This window comes from Phyllostomus hastatus, unplaced genomic scaffold (genome assembly GCF_019186645.2).
Source record: "Phyllostomus hastatus isolate PE091 unplaced genomic scaffold, TTU_PhHast_1.1 phas_contig_699, whole genome shotgun sequence".
Classification (NCBI taxonomy): domain Eukaryota; kingdom Metazoa; phylum Chordata; class Mammalia; order Chiroptera; family Phyllostomidae; genus Phyllostomus; species Phyllostomus hastatus.
The window spans coordinates 607,360-633,025 of NW_025333941.1; the positions used below are offsets into that span (position 1 = coordinate 607,360).

The 25,666-nt window shown below is 41.2% G+C and overlaps 1 protein-coding gene across 1 annotated transcript in view; it reads left to right on the forward strand.

Annotated features, from left to right (window-relative positions):
- Positions 1-25,666, forward strand: part of LOC123825901 (carcinoembryonic antigen-related cell adhesion molecule 1-like) — a 71,411-nt gene that overhangs the window by 42,437 nt on the left and 3,308 nt on the right. The window contains exon 5 of the mRNA XM_045849552.1: positions 24,823-25,176. Coding sequence (XP_045705508.1) covers positions 24,823-25,176 — 354 coding nt within the window. The remainder of the gene's footprint in view (positions 1-24,822; positions 25,177-25,666) is intronic.

Below are 25,666 nucleotides of genomic sequence, written 5' to 3' on the forward strand. Positions count from 1 at the left end.
TGAAACACAAAAGGTCCTGATGTCCCCAGGAAGTCATCTTCTATCAGTGCCCCAGGCGGCCAGCTCTTTTCCCAGAATCCAGGATGGGCCTTATCTCTAGTTTCTGAAACACAACCTTTAGTATACACATTACTTGACAAACTTATGACTTTTTCCTTAAGCTAAAATTTTCCAAGTCTTGAATCCCCTATCATTCCCCGCCATTAGTATTAAACTATCTACTTTCTATGAGATCAGAACTTAGCATTGGACTATCCTGTGGTTGGGGGTGGTGGTTAGGAATACACCTAATTGCAGACTTAAATAAGGAGACACATTGTATGAACAACAAGCTATGATACTGAAGAAAATGACAAGGATAAAAACAATAAATGTCTCTCAAAGACCAGGTGTACTAGACAGCCAGGAGGTTAGTTTTAACAAGTCAATGCCAAAGAATCTCTCTCTGTGTTTTACATTAGACATTACATTATTTTCTTGCTTTGCTTTTTGTTCTATGAGCTGTGAACTATCAGTTAAAACAGCAGAGTCCTTTAAATTTTCACATCCATGATTATGCCTTAAAAAAAGGTAGTCTATAGCTACACGGCTTTCCAGTACTTCTTATCTGACTTGCCCTAGTCCTTGACTGATGGCTTGTGAGGTGGCATTCAAAGCTTTTGCCATAGCACAGGCTAATCTGCTTATTTCTACATTCAATAAGCTACCATGGTTGGCATTGCAAATATAGTTAAAGACACATAGTCAGCAGGGCTAAAAGGTGTAAGTCACTGATACAATCAGGTATAAGGGAGAGATCTCATCGAACCCAGGTCAAGTGGGGCTTCTGAGGCATAAACACTGTCAGTCTTTCCAGAGAGCATGGTCCTCCAGACCTGTTTGCTGGAATATAGGAATAGACATTTTCTATATCAGAAACCATCCTGTTTGCAATTTAACATGAGCATAAGCATAAGATACATTAGTGGTGGTGGTGCAATTCATTTTCACAACTGCTGAGAACACAAGACAGTTTTAGTACAGTTGACAAAAGTTTCATACTTTCTATCTGAGGCTTTATTAGCAACTTTCAAAGAAAACGGTTCCCTGTCCTTCATAGTTAGTACTGGTCTCCAATTATAAATATCAGAGTAGATCATTTTCTTTTTGATATGCTTAAACACAGTATAATTTCTAAGGCTTTTCAGAGGAGTACAGTACACTTATAAGACATGAAGTGAAAGTTTGTTCAACATAACTTCCTCCTGCAAAGCAAAATTCAGAAATATTCAGAACAATTTTTGTTAAATATACCCAAATATTTTCATCTTGTTTGAATGGAATAAGTTTTCCATAACAAGGGGTTAAACAAGAGGTAAAGAAAAGAACACAAGTCATTGTTTTTCAAAAATGGCTTTCAGATCTTCCTACAGTGCTTTCTTTATTCTAGTGTGATGAGTCCAAGGTTTTATTTCCACCAGTTTCACCATGGTAGGGGTGGTGAGGAATATGTCCCAAGGTCCAGTCTACTTTCTTCTTGGTTGGGTTTTTGGAGATGTTGTCACCAAGATCTTGAGTAGCATCTTGTCTGCAGGCTTAAAGGAATGTAGCAAACCTGTGGGAAAGAAGTCTCTAATAAAGGCAAGGTCAATCATCACAGCTAAGTTCTGACTTAAATGTTTCACATATTTCTTTACTTTCAGTTTTTTTATCTATACACATATTCCTCACCTCAATTGTGACCTGAAATGGCTACCTGTACACAATTTTATAGGGAATCAAGTGAATCCCACTTTGAGGAGACACCCTTATACTCAGCAGGGCAATAAGTAAAGCTTGATCCTGATGGAGATGAGTTTCTTGACACAGCTTGGCTATATTTTTCTTTAAGGTGATTGATCTTCTCTACTTCCCAGAAGTCTGAGGTCTTCATGCCACGTGGAGTCTCCATTTGATTCCTAAAATTTACTAACCTCCTGTGTAATTTTTTTAAATAAAAGCATGTCCATTACCAATTTGGATGCTGCTAGGGAGGCCAAAGTGAGGGATTACTTCCTTCAATAATGTTTTCACTACTTCTGAAGATTCCTCTGTTCTAGTGGGATAGGCTTGTACCCATTCTGAAAAGATGTCCACAAAAGTTGACAAATATTTCTACCCTCGGACCTTTGGCATCTGAGTAGTCTATTGACCAGTCCTCAAGTGGACACTGTCCTTGGTATTGCTTTCTTTTTTTTTCCCTTTGTTGGGGTTCTGTTTAGGGATTGTTCTTCTTTCATATAATACATCTAGGAATTAATTTTCTTAAAGATGCATACATAACTATGTATGCATCTTTATCATGAAAACTAAAAAAAAATCTACATAAGGTATTTTGTTCCCTGATTTTTAACAAAACAACTCTACTTATAGTATAATACAGTAATTTAAAGGCCCATTTACTGACCAGTGCTCTACTGAGTCTAAATTATACAGGACACAAACAGGACAGTACTACAACAAAACAACATATGCTCTAGATATACTCTCATAAATTGACAAATTAGAACTGCCCCCAAAGGGCCGTTTCACGGAATGGAGGCTTTTCCCCCCATTCTACCAGACAGAGCTCCATGGAGCTCCAAACAAAAGGTACCCAAAACAGAACAGACAACATAAATCATGAACCGGGATTTCAACCTGAACCAGAAAGCACAAGGATTCAACCCAGTGTGATGCACATGGAGAAGTACTGGGAGAAGTGGGGGAGAATCCCCAAGTGAAATCACTTGGCAGTTGCTTTGGATTCTCCAACTCCAAAACCCCAGGGCCTCTCAGTCCAGGCAGCCAATGGAACTCCCCACCAAATACCCAGACTTACCAGACTCCCAAAGTCTGTCCTGGAACAGAGTCACCAAAATATGAAACCAGAAAAGACACTGGCATTTTGGCTGCCTGTCACTACCAAACCTAATAAGCAATGACAGCGATTGAGTCTTTTATGGGTGCTTTATTCTGATGTCTGGTGATCTGAGAAGATGGTTTGTTAGGGTATGAACCCACCATCTTCTCAGATCACTGACCATCTGAATAAATCACCCATGAAGATTCAATCACTGTCATTAGTTATTGGGTTTGGTAGTGACAGGCATCCCGAATGCCTCTGTCTTTTCCAGCTACAGCAACACAGGGTTTTACTGGTCTAATCAGCCTCAGTTTACTTTACAGGGAGAGATTGTTTTTGAAACAAAGGGCACCCACATAGTTTTTTTTTTTTCCTGGAAGTGTAAAATGTATTTGAATACTGAAATACTTGGGGAAATAATAATTATAAAGGAACTTCCACAAGAAGAAAACATCCTGAGACTGAACATTTCTTGTAGGATGTTCCAATGCAACTTTGAGCCCTGGTAGTACAGATATTGGCAAGATCAATCAGCCACTCTCATTAAATAAGTATTGATTATACTTTGCCTCTGAATAATATTTGACATTTTACTTGAAGACATGATGCACTAGGTGGAATGAAGCCCATTACATCAAATTACTGTAAAAAGAGACATAATTTATATAGAAGCTTCTGTAATTCTCCCAACCTGTTGGTAAAGAAACCAATAAAAAAATGGAGACTTGCACATACTCTCAGAGCTATAAATAAAATAGTTATTTGCAGATATCTTGTGATTCCAAATCCACATACCTTATCATCATCCATTTCTGTGGACTGTAAATATTTTTCAGTAATAAATTTATGTAGTGCTGACAGGGGACCAAGACTTGGGAAATTTTAGCTTAAGGCAAAAAGTTGTAAGTCCAGCAAGTAATGTGTATGTTAAGACTTTTGTTTCAGAAACTACAGATAAGGCCCATCCTGGCTCCTGGGAAAAGAGCTGACCTCGTGGGGCACTGCTGGAGATTACCACATGGGGACATCTAGACCTTTTGTGTTCCAGAAAGATACAGATGACCAACATTCCTGAAAACAGCTAACTGCCCAGAACAGGAGTGTTGCAGCTTTGCCGACCTAATCCACCCCGAATTTCAAAGCTCATACTGCACCTGTTTTTTTCTCTGTTATAAAAAAAATCTGGCCAGGAAAGAAAAGGGACGATAGTTTGTGAGGGTATGAACCCACCATGTTCTCAGATCATTGGCCATCTGAATAAACAGCCCATAAAAGATTCAATCACTGTCATTGCTTATTGGGTTTGGTACTGACAGGCAGCCTGAATGCCGGTATCTTTTCCAGTTACAGTGCCTTGTTCAACATTTCAGTAAAAAAATAATGCACAGTCAATATTTCTTTGCCTTCATTTGGGAAGACAGCCAATTTACTGGGAATAAAATGCCCCAGGGACATACAGAGAGCTCACCTATTTTTCCAGATATTAAAAGCTGATTTAAATAATGCTAAATTTCTTAAAGTTTCCACTTTGATTCAATATGTGGATACTTTACTTTTATGCTCTAGGACAGTGATAGACTTAAAAAGAACACAATTTACCCATTAGAACAGCTAACAACAAAAGGACATCAGGCCTGAAAGGATAACTTTCAATTTTGCAACCTCAAAGAAAATAGATTGACCATCTCATATCTAAGATGGATACTAGTCAATTTTGAAAGACTCAAAGGAATCTTATTTTTTTTTCTTTTAAAATAGTGAAATAAACTTAGAGGATCCTGGGTCTCACAGGATGTTGTCATAATTGAGTTTAAAATCTTTTCAGTTTTTATATGATTTGTTAAAGTCAAATTGACAGGACCTAATTCATGAAATGCCAAACCCCTCCAAAAATGAGATGTAAAATCTCTAAAGAATTACCTAAAACTTGATTTCTGACACACTATAACTATAAACTTTCTAACTTCTTATACTAAATAATTTTGGCAGTTCTAACTGAAAAACGTAGAGATTGCAATAGACCTATAGGGAATTGTCATCAGCAATTAGACTCAGCAGTCAAAGTGCTCCCTCCCTGTGTGACAGTCATCTCTGCTATAGACACATTATATGAACAGACAGAAAAGATAGCTATGGGCTCTCTCTTTTTTTTTTTCAGTCTTTTGAACGTCTACTGAATTCCCATCATACTCAACAATTCTGTAAGGCTGTGGATTCCTGTGCCTATTGTTTTCAACTTGATGTAACAATGTTATCACAGCAAGTTTGCTACCATCTCTGCAGAATAAAGACACCCATGACTGCATTGAGCCTACTGACCCTCTCTTTGTGTTCAGGGATGGTTCACAGGAACCATTTACTGATACTGACTTAATGTGGTTTACGTATGTATCTGGGAATAATGAACAATAATATCACCAAATTGGATAGACAATAACTTCTATGATGGACACAATGAAATGTGTTTATTTTTACATCAGTCAGAAACTCCCAACAATCAGAATTAATTGTTATAACTCAGGCTTGTCATGACAAAAAAATCAAAATCCCCACATTTGCACTAACAGTAGTCATGACCTTGGCATAGCTCACAACACTAGAATGTTGTGGAAGCACCAAGCCACCTGAACTTGCTCAGACAAGTGCATTAAATACAGCAGATAGGTTGAAGAATTATTAGATGTTATGCAGATACTGAAACAATTGAAAAATATCAGAACTGGAGAGCATTATGCTAAGTGAAATAAGCCAGGTGATGGGGGACAAATACCATATGATCTCACCTTTAACTGGAACCTAATCAACAAAATAAACAAGCAAGCAAAATAAAACCAGAGACAGAGAAATTTAGAACAATCTGACAATAACCAGAGGGGAGGTAGCAGAGGATAATGCGGTAAAGTAGGGAAGGGTTTTCACAAACAACTATAAAGGATACATGGACAAAACCAAGGTGGGGGAGATGGAAGCCAGGGAGGGCAGTGGGGATGGTTGGGGTGAGGGGGAGAGTTGGGGGGTAAAAGGAGACAATTGTAACTAAACAACAATAAAATATTTTTAGAAGAAAATTAATAGAGAAAAAGGAATTTCAAGACTTCTAAAGCTGTTACCATGAAAGCAAAAGAAATTCACTGAGCTGATGCTGCAGCTAGCCAGGCAGTATTAAACAGCCAAATTATTTTGTAGCAGGTCTTGACCTGCTACACAAATGGACTCTCCATTCAGTGGCTGTTCATTGACATAAATCTGAAGTTCACAAAGATAATTAAACTGATTGAGGATGACAGAAGACTCATCATAGACCCAGTCAAGAGGGAAGATGCTGGTGTTTACAAGTGTAAAGGATCAAACCCCATCATGATGGTTACAAGTCGACCCTTTGAACTGCATATGCAATACTAGTGACCCTCCTTCCTTCCTCTGTGTTGTTGAACTTTAAATTAAGTTTCTTTGCATTATTATATTTGCCTGCAGGGGGATAGTTCTTAAAAGATTTACATTAAGTCTATAAACACTGAAAAATGTGAGTTGACATTGTTATTATTGGTAACTTAAGGTCACATTTCAAACCAACCCCTGCCTTGGTTTGGTCTCATTTGTGCTATATCCACAGTGGAGTTAACATTGTGTCCCTCAGAGAATGAGCAGTGGTCCTGTGATAACCAAAGGGAGCAGGGGATGAACTCATAGAATCTGAGTTCTGTCACTTCTCCATGTAAACATGAAGAGGAACCTGGTCACAGTGGTAGACAATGGGAATGGACAAGGGGGCACACATATGGGTACCAACACTGATCTTACTCTTTCTGTTAGATAGCTTTCAAAAATTTCTAAAGTCTCCAGTACTGTTATTTATATGTCAATAAAAGTATTTGATTAATTTAGTGCATTTCTGTTCTTTCTGTTAATAAGATATAATTAGAAAGAAACTTTGGTAACAAACCCAGGACTTTAGCTCAAATGCCATAGTCCAGACCAATGCCTATGGAATTAGAAATGAACCCATAGTTTATGAAGCTAAGTTTGATCTCCTTGTCTTTTGGTACCTTCTGGAGAAGAGTACAGCACTCAAAGCTAGAGAGACTGCAGGTGAAGTGTGAGGGTGAAGCTCCTTAACCTCAAGTAACAAAACTCTTACCAGGTATTCTATACAAAAACCTTCATCAGAGCTAACCAAGTGGTGAAAGTCAGTTCCTCTGCTCTTAGGTAACTAATGAAGGCAAATCACGTGACTCAATCCATGTAGTAGAAGCAAGTACACAATTCTTCCTTAGGGGTTGTGTTTGAAAACACGAAATGTTACTGCAGAGAAAAATGTAGTGTGCAAATGGAAATCTCTAGAAGCACAGCCTTCTGGGAGATCAGATTCTGGCTCATTCAGGGACTCTCAGTTGTTTTGCACCTCTTTATAAATTGCAGTAAGTCATGGAGATGAAAACTGGGTCTTGGCTAAAAGAGATGTAGTTGTGTATCCTTCCACTGCGCAGAAAGCAGTTTTGTTATGACCCAGAGGCCTTCCTGTTCCTCAATGTCACTGTCTTTTACATAGTTTCTTCCTGATTGCAGGCCTCTGACCTCCACACTTTTAGAGCACTTTCTTCAGCAATAGAATTGCAATTTGTAATTGCTGATTCTTTTATTGTCCATTTGAAATACACGAGTCTCCTTAAAATCTTCTTGCCAGTGTTATGATTCAGAGTGTATGTTTCAAGGGCATAAGCCACTTGTAGGGAGCCATTTGGCCTGGGTTGTAGCCCAGCTCCCACTCAGAATGGCCAGTGGGAAGTGAGCTCCGGCACACAGGGGTCATGCCCATGGATACATTTTCTGGTGGTGAATCAGGCCTGAATTGTACCTAGGCTGCTATGAGACTTGTTTTGTTAAAACTGCCTCACCCTGAGTTGAGGCAGCAAGGGCTTACTGTAACTTCCTAAAATCTGAGCTAAACCTCCCAAGTATGGAGTGTAACCAGTTCAAGCACTTTTCCCTCTGATCTGTAACATCCTTCTCTTCCAAGTAATTAGCAACACTTTTTTCTTTGTTATATGTGAAAGGTAATCACCTATGCTCAAACTGTGCATAGTAAATGAGGACGATCCTCACCGTAATGTACCCAGAAAAGCAATAAAAGCCTGTCCAAGTGGGGGCCCGGGGCCCTCTCTCTCATTAAAGAGCAGCCTTTCATCCCTTTTCTCCACAGGATTTCTGCCATGTGTATTTGTTCATAGGAGCCACAACACACACAGATTTTGCTGACCAGGATCTGCATCAGCCCCTGACTTTAAATTTAATGCTTCTGGTGTCTGTGTCTCATCTCTCTGGGAGGGTAGAAGATTAACCTCTGTGAGGACCTTTGAAAGCATGAGGTAAAAAGACATACTGGGAAGATTTCATGAAATGCTTTACGTTTCCTTTCTTTTTTGTAAAGCCAAATAGCAAACAGGAGATTCTTTGATTCTTTCTCTTGTTCTTAACATCTTCTCAGACTTCTCTTTCTTGGGCGTTGCATTCTGGCTCATTATACTAATGCATGGTCTTTCAGAAAGTCTTTCCTGCCTCTTTAAATTTGTGTGAATCATCGTTCACTCTGATATCACTTACTGGTAATAAGCAGATCTTTTAACCTCACTCACAGTGCACATCCTTACCTGATTTTCAAATCATTCAATTTTTTTTTAAATCTGGCTGCAATTTTCCAAGTAACTGTTCTCAGTTGTCCTGCCTTCCTTCCTAATTTGTGTCCACTGCCAATGATGACCTTACTACCCATATTTCTCTCAGGATGAGTTTGCCTTGAAGTGGCCTTTGTCTTAGAATCTGATAGAGAGGACAGGTGTGAACCTCTGCACCTCTGTAATGGCCTACACATCAACAGTGTTTGCATTGTACATACATTTTCACTCACCTTCAAGGAAAAGCTTACAGAGGTTTGAAAATCATTCTGTCAAAAACCCTAGAAAGTCTAGTAAACATGCAGGTCCCTGTGACATCAGCCCCCATAGGCCTTTACTGGGAGACACTGGTTTGTGCCTCCTGTGACCTGGAACTCAGAACACAAATCAGTGTCTTTTTCTTTGATTTTTCTGTTATGCTTACAAAGTCCACACCTCTACCTTTAGGGTCTACAATCAGAACTTGGGAAATGGGAAATAAATGTCTTTTCTGGTCTACTTTTTAATCCTACTTGGGTCCTCTGAGGCATTGGACTGAACCCTCTGGTCAGAGGCAGAATGTTGGTAGACAGAGGTTTTCATACATGTGGTGAAAAAGAAATAGGATCAGCTCAGGGTCTTGATGGGAATGTACAAAACATATGGGTTTGGCGTGTTAGGCATTGTGTGGATTAAAGAGGACATAAGAAGGTGATGAAGGAGGCTTTGTTAAGTAATCTCAGAATGGGGCTGAGGCATATAAGTAAGGGTCTGACCTAAGTGATGAGGGAGGGGCCATTGGAGCTGGGGCAGTTTAGAGAGGGGAGCCATTCTCCCAGACTAGGATGGGTATGTGGGGAGAAACACAGGGTTGGCCAAAAGAGTAAGGTTTTGAAGATTCAGATTAGTGTTCTCAGATTAGTATAAGAGGGAAAACCTGATGTACTAAGCAACAAATGTTGTGCAACAGGAGACATGGGATAAGAATCAAGGGAGAAATCAGATGGGCATCCTGTTGGGGACTAGGATTCTGAGGAGGGATGATAGTTTGTAAGATTTGGGACACCATGAGTACAGAAATTTTAGTCAGGGAGGGAGTTGGAGGGTGTGGTAGTCAGACTAGCAAAGGGGTTGCAGTGGAGCCTAGCAAAGGTGGGGAATGCAGGGCAGGCTTGAGGATGAGGGCAAAATTGAAGGTCAATGATGTCCAGTCTCTATTTCAACCCAGTGGAAACATGTGAAGCAGGCTCTCAAAGTGTGGTCTGAGGACCACTGTTTCCACATGACGTTGGAGAACTGAGAATAACTAAAGCTCAATTCCATAACATGAGACAAGTCAAGAAGCTGAGTCCCATCTGCTGAGTCAAGAAGGTAGCCATGTTTTCGGGGATTTCTGTGTTAGTGGGTTGACTAATGCCTGGGGAGAGGCAAAAATAGTGGTCGATGGTGTGTGTGGTTGGGACAGGAAATTGAGGGCCAGAATGAATTCGGAGTGGAAATGTTGCCTTCTTTGTTGAAGGTGTTGGTGAAGTTCCTGTGATTCCATGGTGAAAGCTGTGTGGCTGGCCCCTTGCTGAAGGAGTAGGTGCTAATGGTCTTGTTACAGAACAGACTGCAGGGGGGGATTATTGGCTCACCCAGGGATGCCAATAACTGCTACAGAACAAAGGGGCTAAGGGGGGTACACTGATATACTATTACCGAAAGGAACCCTCCAGGTTTGTTATATCTGCTGCCTTATAGGAAAGACGTCTCTCAGTACCAGAGATTTGTGAAAAGGAAAAGGAATGTTCATTTAATGCTATACAGACTTAAAAGTATTGACCTAATATCTTTATTAAAATATCAAAGTCCTTTAGGATACCCTCAGTTGCCCACAGTGCTTCCTTCTCCCCCTGCCCTAATGCAGGGTACCATAAGTCAGGAAAAGAAGCAAATGTTCAGAATCCAGGCTTCTGGCACCATCAGCTGTGTCAACATCCAGGCAGGATATCCAATTAATTCAAAGCCATGTGACACTTTCTCATGGCATACTAAGAAGGGTTCTTTCACCCTTCTTCCAGGCAGTCTCTCCTGCTTCCCAGGCAATGTGGCCAAAGGGTGTACCCCAAAGCTGTGTGGTCCTCTTCTACCAGAGCTCTGGGGGTCTGCAATCTGGCAAAACCTTGTGGTTCTCCTGTGCAAAACTGTGGGGAAGGGCAGAGTCACCACTCTACCAAAGCCCAGTGGCAGTTCTCTCCTAAAGCAGCTTGGTGGTTCCCCCTAATAAAGCTGCAGGGGTCCACATACTGCCAAAGCCGAGCAGCTCTCTCTTCTATTGCCACAGCTGTGTGGTCCTCTCTCCAATGGCTGTGGCATCTGGGTTTTAAATTGCTGAGCCAGCGTTCCTCTGCAGCACCATTTCTGACTCCTCCCACAATAGGCTACACTTGCCAGCACTCCCATATCCTTCTAGCTTTACTGGGGTTCCATAGTGGGTTTGGGCAGGCATGGCCCCATGGTGTGGGGCCAATCATCTCTATGTTCTAGTGTGGGCACTGTAATCATGGGACCTGCTCCCCAGTTACATCTGGCATGGAAGTAACTTCCATTCCCCTGGCTCAAAGCATGCCACAGCTATTTAACATATCTAGGTAACCAGTTAAAGGTTATAGATGTGTTAAATAATCGCACCAGAGGTTAGCTGCAAAACTGTTGCTATACAAAATAGCTTTCAATGGCCCTGCTGCATGTGACCCTTCCCCCAATTAAGGGCCAGAGATGTCCAATCTCCAGTTCTGACAAAGAAGAAATGTGTGAAGCTGGCTCTCAAAGTGTGGTCTGGGGTAACAGATTTCATGGGACCTTGGAGTGCTGTAAAATGTCAAATTTAATTCCTGTACAAAATGTTCATCAGCTGAGTCAACAAGTTAGTCACATTTAGGGAATTCTTGTGTCAGTGAGTAAACATGACTGGAAATCTGGTGACAGGTAAGAGAGTGACTAAAAGAGTGTGTATATGAGAGAGTGGGGGTTAAGGTCTGGAATGAACTTGGAGTGAGTGGAGACCTTTATGTCTTTGCTGACTCCTCAAAGTGAGTTTTCTGTGATTCCACAGGTAAGACCTATGTAACAGATCACTGTACTGGATTGGTTGATGACAATGGTCTCAGCCATTTGCCCTTGTCTAACACAGGATGTATCACTCCCATTTGTCATGGATGCTGCTCTCCCTAGCTGACCTTATATTGGTGGGTGTGATAGCACCCAGGTCACAATGAGTAGTTCTAGCCATTTACTCACATTGCAGCCCCCTTTCAGACTCCCCATGTTTCCTGAGGCATAGAGCCAGTCTGCAACTGTGGTTTCATTTTTGTAAAAGGCATGGTCTTGCTGCAAACTGAGGACATCAGCATGTAATTGTCTAAGTAGTTCTCACCAGAGGCTTCACAGATTACTTTGTGTCCTTCTATCATTGATGAGATAAAGGTACAAGTACAGCAACTTGTTCTTCACTCTGGAGGATATGACCAGCATGGCCCAGACCATTGGAGCCATAAAAGTCTCACAGAGGTGGCAGATCCCTGCATGGTCACAGATGGGGATGTCCCCACAACTTATGCTTTGCTGAAATTGCTCACCACTAAGCTGATTTTATCACTGGTGGCACTGTCATCACTGATGTCATAGACTTAGTGAATTGACATGAGCAAGCATTTACTTCCTACCTTTGGGGCATATGAGCCCTACTAAGCCATCTAGATAATGTGACATTGTGTTTGTCTCTAGTTGTCATGTGCTATTTTTTTGGAAGTGTACCCCTCAGGCTGGATGTGAAGTATTCCTGGCCTTCATCCTCTATTTTATTAAACTCTAAATAAAATATGTTGAACTTTTCAAATGAACTTGTTGATAAAATAGAAAGCTTTTAGATGACTTGCATTTAGTCATTAAATTCTCAGACATGTGAGATATTCTATTCTGGAACTAAACAACTCTAATAAATAAACTGATCCCTGTCACATCAGCCAAGGGCAGGCCTATAACTAAAAGAGTCTATTTTGGACCCTCCATGATGGGGAGCTCAGGCCAGACTTCAGTGTTTTGATTCTTTGTTGTTTTTACAATTACACATACATGTCCTTAGATTATTTGGAAGGAAACCCTTGTAAGGAGAAATATAATTGTTCTCTGGTTATGATTTTCTTCCTGTGTTTTGTGGCCTCTGGGTTATTTGGCTGTTAATAATTGGAGACCCAACCAGGAGTTGATAAGCAGAGGTATTCATAGAGCAGGGGGAGGGGTGTTGAAGGGTTGGTTGTATTTAAAGTCAGGATGAGAATGGTAAACCATGGGATGTTTGAGGTTAAGCATTATATGGGTACAAGAGGGAATAGGATGCAATAAAGGAGGGCTTCAGGGGGTCTTAGGATTAGGCTAAAAACTGAGTGAGGGGCTGACATTCCTGCTGAGGGAAGACACATGGAGCTCATGGTGTGAATTGGGGGTTCCATTTATTCAGATTTGGATGGGCATGAGGGGTGAGACACACGGTTGGGAAAAAAATATAATGTATTGAAGATGCAGATTAGTTCTCTAAGAGTGGGACAAGACGAAGTATCGGATGTAGAGGTTTACAGGAGACATGGGACAGAAGTCACTGATATGGGACACACAGGGATGAAAATGGGCATTGTGGAGTGCTAGGAGTCTGCAGAGCAATAAAATATTATAAGGCAGGGATACACTGATCCCAGAATATGTGTGAAGGGATCTTGTGCATTGGGGTCTGGAAGGTAGTTGGAGTGTGGGATACTCAGACTACAAAAGGAGTTAGAAAGGAGACTAATGTAGGTGGGGAATACAGAACAACCTTGGTGGTGAAATCACATCTAAAGGCAGAAGTGTTCGTTCTACTTCTGATCCAGTAGAGAAGTGTGAAGCTGATTTTCAAAGTGTGTTCTTGGGGATGCAGTTTTCACATGGCTTGGGAGAGCTGTGAAAAGCCAAATCTCACTCACCCTTGTACCTCAAGACCTCACTCAGCTGAGTCAACAAGATAGCCAGGCCCCAGGACAACCAAGGTGGTGGCTGATGGAGTGTACATGTGAGGGGTGAGATTGAGGGCCAGGATAAACTTAAAGTCAGTGGATCCTTTCTCTTCCTGTCAGAGTGGACTGTCTGTTATTCTACACAGAAGAGTTATGTGACAGGTCACAGTGCTGGAGTGGTCAAGCATAGCCACTTGTTGGTTACTCTGGAGAGTAAGTACAGCATGTCCCAGAGTATTGGAACCATGAAAGTCTCATAGATGTAGCAGATCCCTGAATGGTCACACATGTAGGTGTCCCTACAGCTTAAGTTTCACTTTAACTGCTGATCACTAGAGCTGATGTTTGTCACTGATGTCACTGTCATCACTGATGTCATTGTCTTAGAGCATTAACATCAGCAGTCATGCAATGTTATCAGTCAGAGGACATGTCTAAAGAATTTCAAAAACTTGTCATTTAGCACATCTTTATCAGGAAGGTTTCTAGTTTTCACCATTAAGGATGACATTAATTGCAGTTCTGTAGGCTTTTTATGATGAGTTCGGGGTGGAACTGACTTGGTGGTTGACCACATCTATTTTTGTTGCTACAAATGTCCAGCTTCATGGCCTTGCAATCTGTGAAGTCACTTAGAATAGACTGTGGGTAGGTTTAATCTCTGCTTTTGCCTTCATAGAATTATTAATGATTTTGAACATAATGCCTTGCATTTTCATTTGGTACTTCTTTTTCTGGCTCTGATTCTTAGAGTGACCAGTTTGAAAAGAATGGTTTGATTCTACTGGGGAGTGCAATTTGTAACATGACCACCAGAGGGTAATACCAAACACAACAGAACTTGGAGGAGCTGTAAAGGTATGTGGAGGGGCTTTGGGCTTTTTCACTTTATTTTTGCCATTATAAGTGTGTAATGAGCAGGTCCACACTTCCCCCACATCTGTAGCTAACAGAAGGATGGTTCTCTATCTCTGATGTACTTCAGAGTTTTAAATTTTTTAAAAAATCACAGTTAGTTGGCTTGAAACTGAATATCATCAAATAGACCCAATAGTCTACACTAAATAGTCCTCTTCAGAAAAATATTAGAGAGACACAGTGGTAAGTGTGTGTGTGTGTGTGTGTGTGTGTGTGTTGGTGATCAGATAAAAAGCAGATGAGTCCTCATTTCCATGAGAGCAGACCTTGAATTAGAAAATTCCAAAATGTTACAAAAATAAAGAACCTCAAAGAATGTTATTGAGAAATGCTTTGGTTCCATTTGAGGAGTTGTGTTTGTTTGGGTCAAATATATTGATTATGGCCCAGACAGAGAAGATGGAAACTTCCTGTGATCACATTGAACAGCACAGGCAGGGACACAGGGCTTGTCCCAGTGATGTCTGGTGTTGTCACAAACATAAGAACTAATATCCAACAGGTCAGGTCTGGGAACTGGCTTTTCTCAGAGTGTGAATATCAGACTTAGAATAGTAATTTTATGTTCCGGACACAAGTGGGAGTTAGAATATCCTTGGAGTTGCAGATGATCACATTAAAAAATGTCTTCTTTGGGCATTACACAGTGATTAAGGTTTGTCTGAGAAAACCAAACATTGTGACTTTTTGTGCAAATGCCATTAGAAGGACACTAACCTGTTTTTGTGTTAGTTTTGAATTTTTTTAATATAAGAAGCATAGAACTTGAAAATAATAACCCTCAGTTTGTGAACCAGTATAAACACCAGTTTATAAATGGTCTGCATTTTTTAGAATAGTAGTACTTATTTAAATTAATTTATTTTAGTCATATATTTGGAAGCACATTGAGTTTGGAGCCTCCAGAATGATCTTCAAAACTGGACTAAAGATTTGCCTCACAAATGAAACATGCTGCTACTTTCTCTGAAATGCACACACTGCACTGATCTCCAGGCACAGTCCATGTGCAGTCTCTGTAGCAACAGTGAAGGACTCAACAGCAACATGGCCCTGAGTGCTGGGAGAGGCACAACACATATCCCACAAGACCACTTCCTTCTTCTAGAACTCTCACATTTAATTTGTTTACAGAGATTTAGGGGATTGCTGTGTTTAGCGTCTGAGTTATCTGTGGGCTTTCAAACAGGTTTAATAGCATATGAGTTAAGCCATTTTAGGAAATCTATTTTAGTCATTATTAGGGCACCTGTAATGTATCATATGGACAAACAAGGTCTTCATTCTCCCAAACTGTCAACCTGATCCTCTCAGATCTTTTCCACTTTCAGTCAAGGTCAACTCCATCCTTTCTATGCTCAGCTCTAAAATCTTGGTGTTATTGGTGATCCCTCTCTTGCTGATTGTAATCTCTACCCAGCAGCACACCTGAACTTTGTTTCCAATTGTAGATAACCTCAACACTAAGGTACAAGCTGACAATGATTCTACATGAGGTCATGTAATAGTCACTTCACTCTAAGTGAGGTGGGAGGGTGAAGCTTTCTAACTTCAAGGGGCTGTTAAACTCCCATCTTATGTTCTACAGAAAAACGTGTGTTGCTCGTGGGTCACCGGCCAGCAGTGACCACGGAATGCTGCAGATGGCTCGACGATAAACACACGAGAAAAAACACCACATGCACAGAGACAAACTAGTTTCTGTGGGGAAGTAGGGACAGAAATGGCCACCCCCCCCTAGTGGGGAGCGCGCTGATTTACCATCCGTACCTGCTTTTATTAGGCTCATTTTGCATAATAATTCAGGTAAAGTACAGTACTCATTAGGGGAAGTAAGGAACTATAGAAAACAAAGAACTCTGCGGGTCTATTGAGTTGGGAGTCAAAGAGCTGTAAGACTGAGGAACAAACTAACTTCCTCCTAAGACCCTTCTCATTCAACTGAGAGCATTCTAAACAAAGAAGGTTTCACAGTAATTTACATGTTCTTTCTTACGCCTGATCACCCCGGGAAATCTGCACTTCTCAGTACCGAGCTGCACCACCCTGTCATTGTTTTAGGCTTAGGTGGAGCAAGGGAACTAGGCAACCAAGAGATAAGGAGATTTTCTCCCAGACGCTGAGAACTCAGGCCATGTCAGAGCCGAGGAGCAAGGGTCCATCACCCCCCTTTTGCTGCAGCCCCCCCCCCAAGTCCTTCTTTTGGGGGGCCTCCCAAAGTGATCGTGCCTGGCTTAGGTCGTTCCCCCGTGGGGAATCTTACCCGTCTTTGGCTAACCGACCAAGCTTTTTGGGGGGTTCAGTCATGAATAAAGCAGCAGAAGCAGCATTCCTGCCAGGGAGATAAGCTTTTGTCTCCTTGCTGGCTCACGGTTCCAAGGGCGTTCCCTTAGCCTTAGCTTGGCGGGGGTTTCAGCCTCTGATACCAGTCAGGGCGGTTCCCAACATCTCCCCCTTTTTTAGTTTTTAAAATCAATTGTGGTTGTTAAGCCTATGAAACCTACTTTTGCTGTTTTTGAATGCAAATCAGAAGAAAAGCAACATCTACATACATCATAAGGCAATAATAGAAATATAAAGCAGAAACTAAATTCTATGGGTTGTGCATACCTAAATTTCTAAATTCAGTGCAAGAAAACATATTAAGGGAAAAACAAAAGTAATAAGTCTGATTACATTTCAATCTTTGAGAGAAATTACATAGATATCAGGACAGGTAAATCACATGGCAGTTTGAGCATAATGCAAACCTGACTTCCTATGAGAGGATTTCTTAACAGGTGCAGTTCTGCGCACCGACTCATCACCTACTTTCTTACGTGGGTGTTGAGTTTTAATTTTACGCCTGCCAGAGTGGTTTCTCATACCTTCTCCCTTGTTTTCAGTTAGGACTGCTAAGGGTTCCATAAAGGTGGCTACTTGCTGGTCTCTGATATGACCCTGGGAAAACAATTTGCAAATACACCGAAGTACACAAATCAATATCACAATCAGTAAACAACCAGCAGCTCCAAAAACCCAAATTCTCAAATTAATTCCATCAAACCATGTTTTAGGATTCAGCCAATTAATATTTTCATTAAGGGCTCGAAAAATGTCCTGTTTGGTTAAACGTTGAATGTCCTGCAGCTGCTGATGTAACTCCAACTGCAATTTATCAATTTGTCCTTTTAAGTTAGTGGAGAAAGCTCCCCTCAAGCGATGTTGTATATCAGTCCAAGTATGTTGGCTGGAATTCCACTGTAGCGGTGTGACACACAGCCTGAAGAAACTAGGGTCACAAGTTAGGTGTTGACGAGTCACGAGAGCGTCCTGGCGTTCGCCAATCCAGTCCAGTGCTGATTCAACTGCAGAAAGGCGGGTCAGGATCTCCTGATCTATTTGAGCCTGTTGGACTAATTCTAAAGTAGCACTGATTAAACAATGAGTGCAACCAGGTGTTAACAAACTGTCGGACTCATAAAGAGGGCAGTGCATTGTTAAATGCTATAATGCCATTTGGATTCATTCATTTTCTGGTCATATTCTGGAGATAACATATTTGGAAAGAGTTGGAAGGCACTGTTAAATCATAACCACTATTAACGACTGGTCTTGTTAGATTTATGCAAAGAAACCTTATGTCATTACTTACTCCTTTAGAATGCCAAATTCTGGAGGGATCAGGTAGGGAGAAAAATATAAAGTGTGAAGGAAAATCCTTTTCCTTCTGATATCTACCAGGCTTCTTAAAACTTTCACTTCCACAGACCTTCTGCAACATTCACAAACTCTCTATTCTTTTTCATACACTTTCTGATATACACCAAGATTGCATCTTCATGCCTTAGACCTTCCATCACTAACACACACCACATAATTCTTTCTTAAAACGTTTACTTCCACAGACTTTCTGCAACATTCACAAACCTTCTAACCTTTCTTTCATACTCCTGATATTCACCAAGATTGCATTTCCATGCCTTATACCTTCAATTATTAACTAACATCACATAACTTCTTTCCTAAAACTTTTACTTTTCCATTTATCTTTACAGTTTCCCATTTACATTCCTACAGTGTGAAGTTTCAACCTTCCCTGGAATCCTCAATTTCCTTTTCAGAGCAGATACAGAGCAAAATCCATCCTTCTCTGTGGGGGGTGAAGGTGGGGCCTCCGTGATCTGCTCACTCAATTTGCACACCGTTTCACTGTCAGAATCAGATTCCTCATCATCTAGCTCTGTTTTCTTTGCCCAAATGAACTCGAGAGGATCCCTGACAAGCCTCCAGGTTACAAAGGTGTGTACACCAATAGATATACCACTGTTTTGCAAAGATTTCAACCTTTCACCCACTTTTTCCCAAACATCAATGTCTAACGTCCCTCTATCAGGAAATGAAGGACAATATTTTCTTATAGATTGCAAAAGCTGAACCAGATGCTTTTCTTTCACCTTATACTGTGCTTCTTTAAGAACTTGTTGTAATATACGCAGAAAAGCTTTCTGCCCTTTATATAAGTTACAACCTATGTTTACCTTCCTTTTTTTTCTTTTTAAAGAGAAAGCTTCCTTTTATTTATTTTTAATTGGCCAAAACAAATCACCTGATTACTTTTTTCAAGGCAAATCTTTTGTTTTTCCAAACTTGAGAATTAAATTACTATTTACCCAATTATAGGCGGTCGCGAAGAGAGAAACGACCTAGAAAAGAAAGACCTACCAAACCAGGACAAAGCAAATTGCAGAAGCCCTGTTGAAGGATCAAGAATACTCTTCTTCATTTGACATGACATTTGAACAGCAAAAAAAGGTGACTGCTTAGAGATGCTAATGTACAGCCTCTTTGGGAGATGAAATCTTGGCTCTCTTCAGGGACTATTGGATATTTTGTCCCTGTGCCTACATCACTCAGAACTGACACCTCTTCATAAAATTCATGAACTGATGGATATGCCAACTGAGACTAGGCTGAAAGAGATTTAGTTATGGGTCCATCCACTGTGAAGAAAGCATTTTTGTTATGGTCTGGAGGGCGAATGTTCCCTCAGAGTCAGGAAACCTTACACGGGTTCTTTCTGAATCTAGGAGATTATATTACTCCATTAAAAATGTAATTGTAATCTGATATTTGCTGATTCTTTATCTGTTCTTTTGAAACATACATAAGTCTTTTTGAAAGCTTCTTGCCAATGTTAAGAACCAGAGAATATCTGTCTCAAAGTCCTGGTCCCATTACTTAGAATTTTAATCTTCCTGCTGTTCAGTAGAGACATACCTTTGTTGGGGACCTTTACAGCCAAAAGGTAAAAGGACTTCCCATCAGAATTTCATGAAAAATTTCATGAAATGCTTTGCTTTTGTGTAAACTCAACACCTTCCCATGGTCCCTTCTCTTCTAAAATCTCTCGAGCCTTTATCTCAGGTGAGTTGTGTTCTGCTCTCCTGCCCTATTCCATGGTCTTTAATAAAGTCATTCTCTTATTTTTAAACTTATTGAATGTATGTTTTACTTTAACATACTTCCCTATAACTAGCTAATCATGTGGTCTTACTCAAAGTCTCTATCCTTAACATATTTTTCAATATAGTAATTTTTTCTTATTTTGCTGATTTAAAGAAAGATTCCAATAATCTTGCCTCTGTTTTGCTTGATGTTCACAGCAGGAGATGACTTAACTTCCCAGATGTTCCTGGGTCCCCAGGTTGGCTCAAAGCAGCGTTTGCTAAGAATACTAGAAGATGTACCAGCATGAAAGGGTGTATTTCGACAGCACCTTGACCATCAACAGTGTACTTGTTCCACATACATTTTCCCGGTATCATCAAGGAACAAGATTACAAAAGATATTCTGTTACTTAACCTCAACAACTCTAGTAAACATGCAGGTCTCTGTGATGTCAGCCACCCATAGGCATGTACTGAATGAGCCTCTCTCAAGCCCTCTTTGATATGACACTCTGGGCAGACATCATTGTCTTCATTCTTTGCTTTCTTTGTTCTTTTTGCAAATTCCACATGCCTGTCCTTAAAGAGCCTGCATCCAGAATTAAGAAATGGGAAATAAAGCTCTGCACTTGTTCTATTCATTTTCTGCTCCCTGTGACCTCTGGTGTGTTGGACTGAGATCCCTGGGGACCTGTTCAGAGGTGGATTGTGTGTAAGCAAAGGTGAACACAGAGTGAAGTGATGGAGGAATGGAGTCTGCCCAGAGTCACATGAGAAATTGTGAAGTCTGGGAGGTGAGAGGGTGTAAGGCATTGAATGTTTCAAAGGACCCTAATGGTTCCATATGGAGGGGTTTGTTTTGGAGGCTTAGGATGAAGCTCAATAATATGAGTGAAGGTCTGACCTACCTGTTGAGGGAGGAGCCACTGCAGCTCCTGCAGAGAAGTGAGGGTGCCTTTCTACCAGACTAGGTTGAACAAGAGTGTAGGACACAGAGTTGAGAAAGAGGATAATGTGTTGAAAACTCAGGTTAGTTTCCTTACACTGCGACAAGTGGAAGAACTTGTCTCACCACACAGGGCCTGTGTTTTTCCTGTTCTCACAGATAGCTGACCTGACAGAAACTCAGGATCCTCTACACTTGGGAGTGTTATTGCCAGTGGTGGAAAGAACAAACATTGACCTTATAAGAATCAGGGAAGACTTTTCATTCCAAAATGTGTGTCTGTGGGGCACCTGCCTGATGTTTCTGAAGACATCTGTCTATGTCATGGGAAACTTCCTGTGCAAAATAACGCAGGAAAATCCAGAATATGTAGTTTATTCCAAATCAGAGGAGCTGAGGAATCTATAAGAACCTCTGTCCTCCCAACAAAACAACACACAGGACCCTGGTTGAGTATTCACATGGAGATGCTCCAGCTTCTAGGTCCTGAGGGTAAATAGGGACACAGAAATAACTCATACACAACATCCCAATGTAGTGATGGAAGACTCACAGCATATTTTTGGGATCAGCCCACCAGGCCAACACCCTCTCCAATAGCGTTAGGAGAACCTTCACCAGGACCTTCCTTTGAACATCTGAAAACAGAGAGCTCTGTCTGAAACAGCACATTCCCCTGGTGGGACAGTTCTCCTGACTCTGGACTCACAATACTCTCAATAATGCCTGCCTTTTCACTGGGCTCACCCTGTACTGATCAGGGTCCCTGGAAAGCCCTTGATATTGGTTGCAGTTCTACTTCTGTCCTCCAGGCGACAACTTTGAGACACACAGGAAATAGACTCAGGAACTAGGCTTTGGCTAAGAAGATGATGAAGGAGCTTGATTTTCATCCCCTGCTTCAGTGACCTTTTTTTGGGCCCTCCCTCTTGACTGCTCTGTCCCACCTATTACTTCTAGAGACTGTTAACAAAAAGGGCTGTGCAAGAACCCTGACAAGCTTAGGGGGTACATGGCATGCCTCACAAGGCGTTCAGGATATTCTGATCATAAATTTCAAGTTGGACAGGTGATGGCAGATTCTCACATGCCAGGCCTTTAGTTTCCTTAGGAAAGTTCCATCTTCAGCTTGAGTGAGCTCTAATTTTATTTTATTTTATTTTTATTTATTTATTTATGTTGCATCTTGGATAGGATAACTTTGACAGATCACAATGATTTCCTTTGCTGGACCATTGGAACACAGAGAATCTGGAGTAAGTGTATGATAACACAGAACCCTTTATGTTATCTGGTCCTCTGAACACCTCTCTATCTTATAAATTTGAGTAATGTACCCATTGTACCCATCGATATGAAAACTATGTTTGTCCCTTTTGTCTTTTTTTTCAAATTAGGGAGCTTTTCCTGCTATGTTATCTCTAAAATCCTAATGAATCCATGCAACATTTTCACATTGTACTTTAATTACCATGTAGAAAACTAGCTGCAAAACTGCATTTTTCAAAGGATTTGCTTCCTTTCTCCCAGGCATATGAGGTCACTTTTGCTCAGATAAACTCATTGCATTGCTTTCAGGTTTGAAAGTTTCTTACTTTGACAGGCTTGGGAGCACGTCCTCCCTCAGGGGTTTCTGTGCTGCCCCCTACCCTATGCCTGGCATCATCCATTGGCAAGTGTGGTGACCGCAAGACAGATTTCTTAATTCTCAGGCAGAAATCAGAGGTTGTTCCACAGCCAGAGGCACAAAGACAGGTCCAATAAACAGACAGAGAGAGACATGAAACTCTCCTTGGAGGACCAGGAAACCCATAGGCACCTGACCTTTCCCAAGAGTCCTTTCTTCCTGGGACACACAGGACACCTCTCACTTCATACCTAAAAACTGCAGAACCCACTGACACTTCTGGATATGAATCTTTGTCCCTGGAAGCAAATTCCAGTCTGTTGACAACTTGAGACAGAAGAAGGGTCCTCTATGCAATTATCACCATGCTTGGCCCTGTTCACTGCCAAATTCATCTCTGTGACCTTCCTGTTAAGAGGTACTAAATCATTCTCAGGGCATTTGAAAACATGAAAAAGATTGGATTTCCATTTGAGTTTCTGAGTCACAAACAGAAATGATCCCCATATTTTGAGGACACCCAGGACTTCTTGTGCTCTGCTGAGAGACCACAGACCAAGACACAGCACAGGTCACTGCTGGCATGAGTGGGCCTTCCTCTCAGGGGTAAATGTGCCCCCATTCACCTTTCTATTACAAGTGTACCCTACAGGGCAGGAAGATCTACTTCTCCTGAGAGCTTGTGAGATGCAGAGCCTCTGGCCCACTGCAACCCCTTCAGAATCTGCAATTTAACAGAATCTGAACAGGTTCTGTGCACAGGAGATCAGAAGTGGTTCAAACTGAACATTTAGACATCTAATTTTGAATGGATACTCACATTAGTGGGGCAGCTGTTGAAGCTGCATTTTTAAGGTGTCACCTGGGTATTGTGATGTTCATTAAGTTTCACAGGTGATCTGATGTACAGCTGGGTTGATATCCTCCTGGCAGGCTTTTCTAACTGAGCTTCAGAATATCTGTTCTGAAGGGAAAAGTCAAATGTGACAGAGAGAGAGGGCTTTGGAAAAAGCGAATACGCATCTGACACAAAGGTTTTGGGAATGTCTGAAATCCAGAAAATCCTGTCTAGGGCTTTCCAAACATAGCATGAGAGTGTGTGTTTGTGTGTGTGTTTAGATACATGTGTGCATGTGTGTGCTGTTCAGAAAGCTAAGGAATTTCCAGAGAACCAAAATATAGGAGAGAAGTAGTGGTGAGTAGGGACTTGGTGGCAGAATGTGGGCAGGGAGTGGGAGAGTCCTGGGCACTGACTCCACCCCCAGCCTACATGACAAGAATAGTAAAGAAGCCACAGAATAAAGTTCAGCACACAGGTAGGACACAAAGTGGATTGCACCATTCTGGACAGAGGTGCCTGTTAGCCTTGCTGAACCTCAGGCTTTTATCAAAGAGGCAGCCACCGAGCATAAAACATACACCATGGGATCCCTGTTAATCTCTACCCACGGAGGACTTGTCCACTGGCAAATGCTCCTGGTGGCTGGTAAGTAGGAGACAATTGCTTTCAGTAGACTAAGGATCTGACACAGAGACTGGCTGGGATCTGCTGAAGAGACCAGTGTTCTGACAAAAGAGGGAAGGCTTCTGTTTGAATCTGTGGGTGAAGGAGAAAGGAACAGAGTAGGACTGGGAAGTGGGTAAAATAAAGGAAAATCTCATAATCTGGAAGTGGTGAGAGGCAGGAAATCCTCACTTTCTGCTCTTCTCCTGGTTTTCATCATTGAGTATCGATAATACAATCTGATAATAATAATAATGATTTATGTTAAGAAACACTAGAAAAAATAAAAAACTAATCCAGGGGTGCTAGGCACTCTCTTTAACACCAACCTAGGAAATGTTCAAATGTACCCTACATGGTACAACCATAGGAATACTTATTCATTCCACTCCATGTGCTTGGAGCCTGTTGAAGTCCCTGAAGGTACAAGATTCAACAAGGCCCTGCTTTATTTGAGCCAATGTTTGGGAGGAGAGAGAGAAAAGGAAAGATCTAGATGTTATATGAGGTATGCACAAGACCCATCAGAAAAATGAAGTGAAGAGAGAGAATCTTTAAAGAAGGTTGTCAGCAAAGTGTCTTAAAAAAAATGCCTGTAAGTGTAAGAAGGAGTCTGAGCATAATGAGGGGGTGAACAAGAAAACACAGAGAGAAGACTGTTAGAAACAGAAAAAGTAACAGTTTCACAGGTGTTGAAATAATGGGGGCCATGCTGTGAACTGTGACCATGGGAAGCACACACTCACCTGTAGACCAAAGATGAGAAATAAAGAGACCTTCTCAGGATTCAGAGCTTCATCTTTCCATCACAATATATATTTACAAACATAGATCTTTTTTTCTTCTTTTCCAGTCTCAGTCTTCAACTTCTGCTGCCAACCCACCACCGCTCAAATATTTATTGGGGTGCACTTTGAACCTGCAGGAGGGACTGTGCTTCTACCTCTCAACAGTACCCATCCCAATGTTACAGCCTTTATATGGTACAGGGGACAAAGCATGGACAGTAATGATATGATTGCATTTCTTATAACACACTTAAGAGATGATATAAAAGGTCCAGCATACAGCGGACGAGAGAAAATAAACTCTAATGGATCCTTGCAGATCGACAATGTCACCATGGAAGATTCAGGAATGTACACCATGTTGGTCTACATTACAGATGTAATAAAAGATGTTGGAATAGGGAATCTCATCTTATATGGTAAGTGATTGCTTTCTGACCACTAGGTGTTGGGTCGGTGTCTTTACTTCACACACAGGAAAGACATCCCTGAGTTGTGCTTCCATTCCTCTCACCATTTTGTTTCAGGTTGGATTTTGTGTAGACAAATTACCTAAACTATCAGTTCCTTTCCCAAATTGCACCCTCATTGAGAGTAACTGTAGATAGAAGGATCATCATGATGGAAGTTATTCTGCAGAGGGAATGCCAACTCAGTTCAGCCCTCTCATCACCTGCCTATAAACTTGACCTTGAGAATGACTTTGATGTGCTAGGTCAAGGCATGTTCTGGGAGGCCCTGTAAAATTTTCACAGAGCTTAGCTCAGAAATTCCTCCCCAGAACCTTCTCCCAGGATCTTGAACCCTGGGACAGTGGTGGACCTATGCCAAGTTGTGTTTGAGATCCTGGAAAAGCCTGAGTGTGAAACAGTTTAATGAGTGCCCAACACACTGATCCTGAGCTGGTCA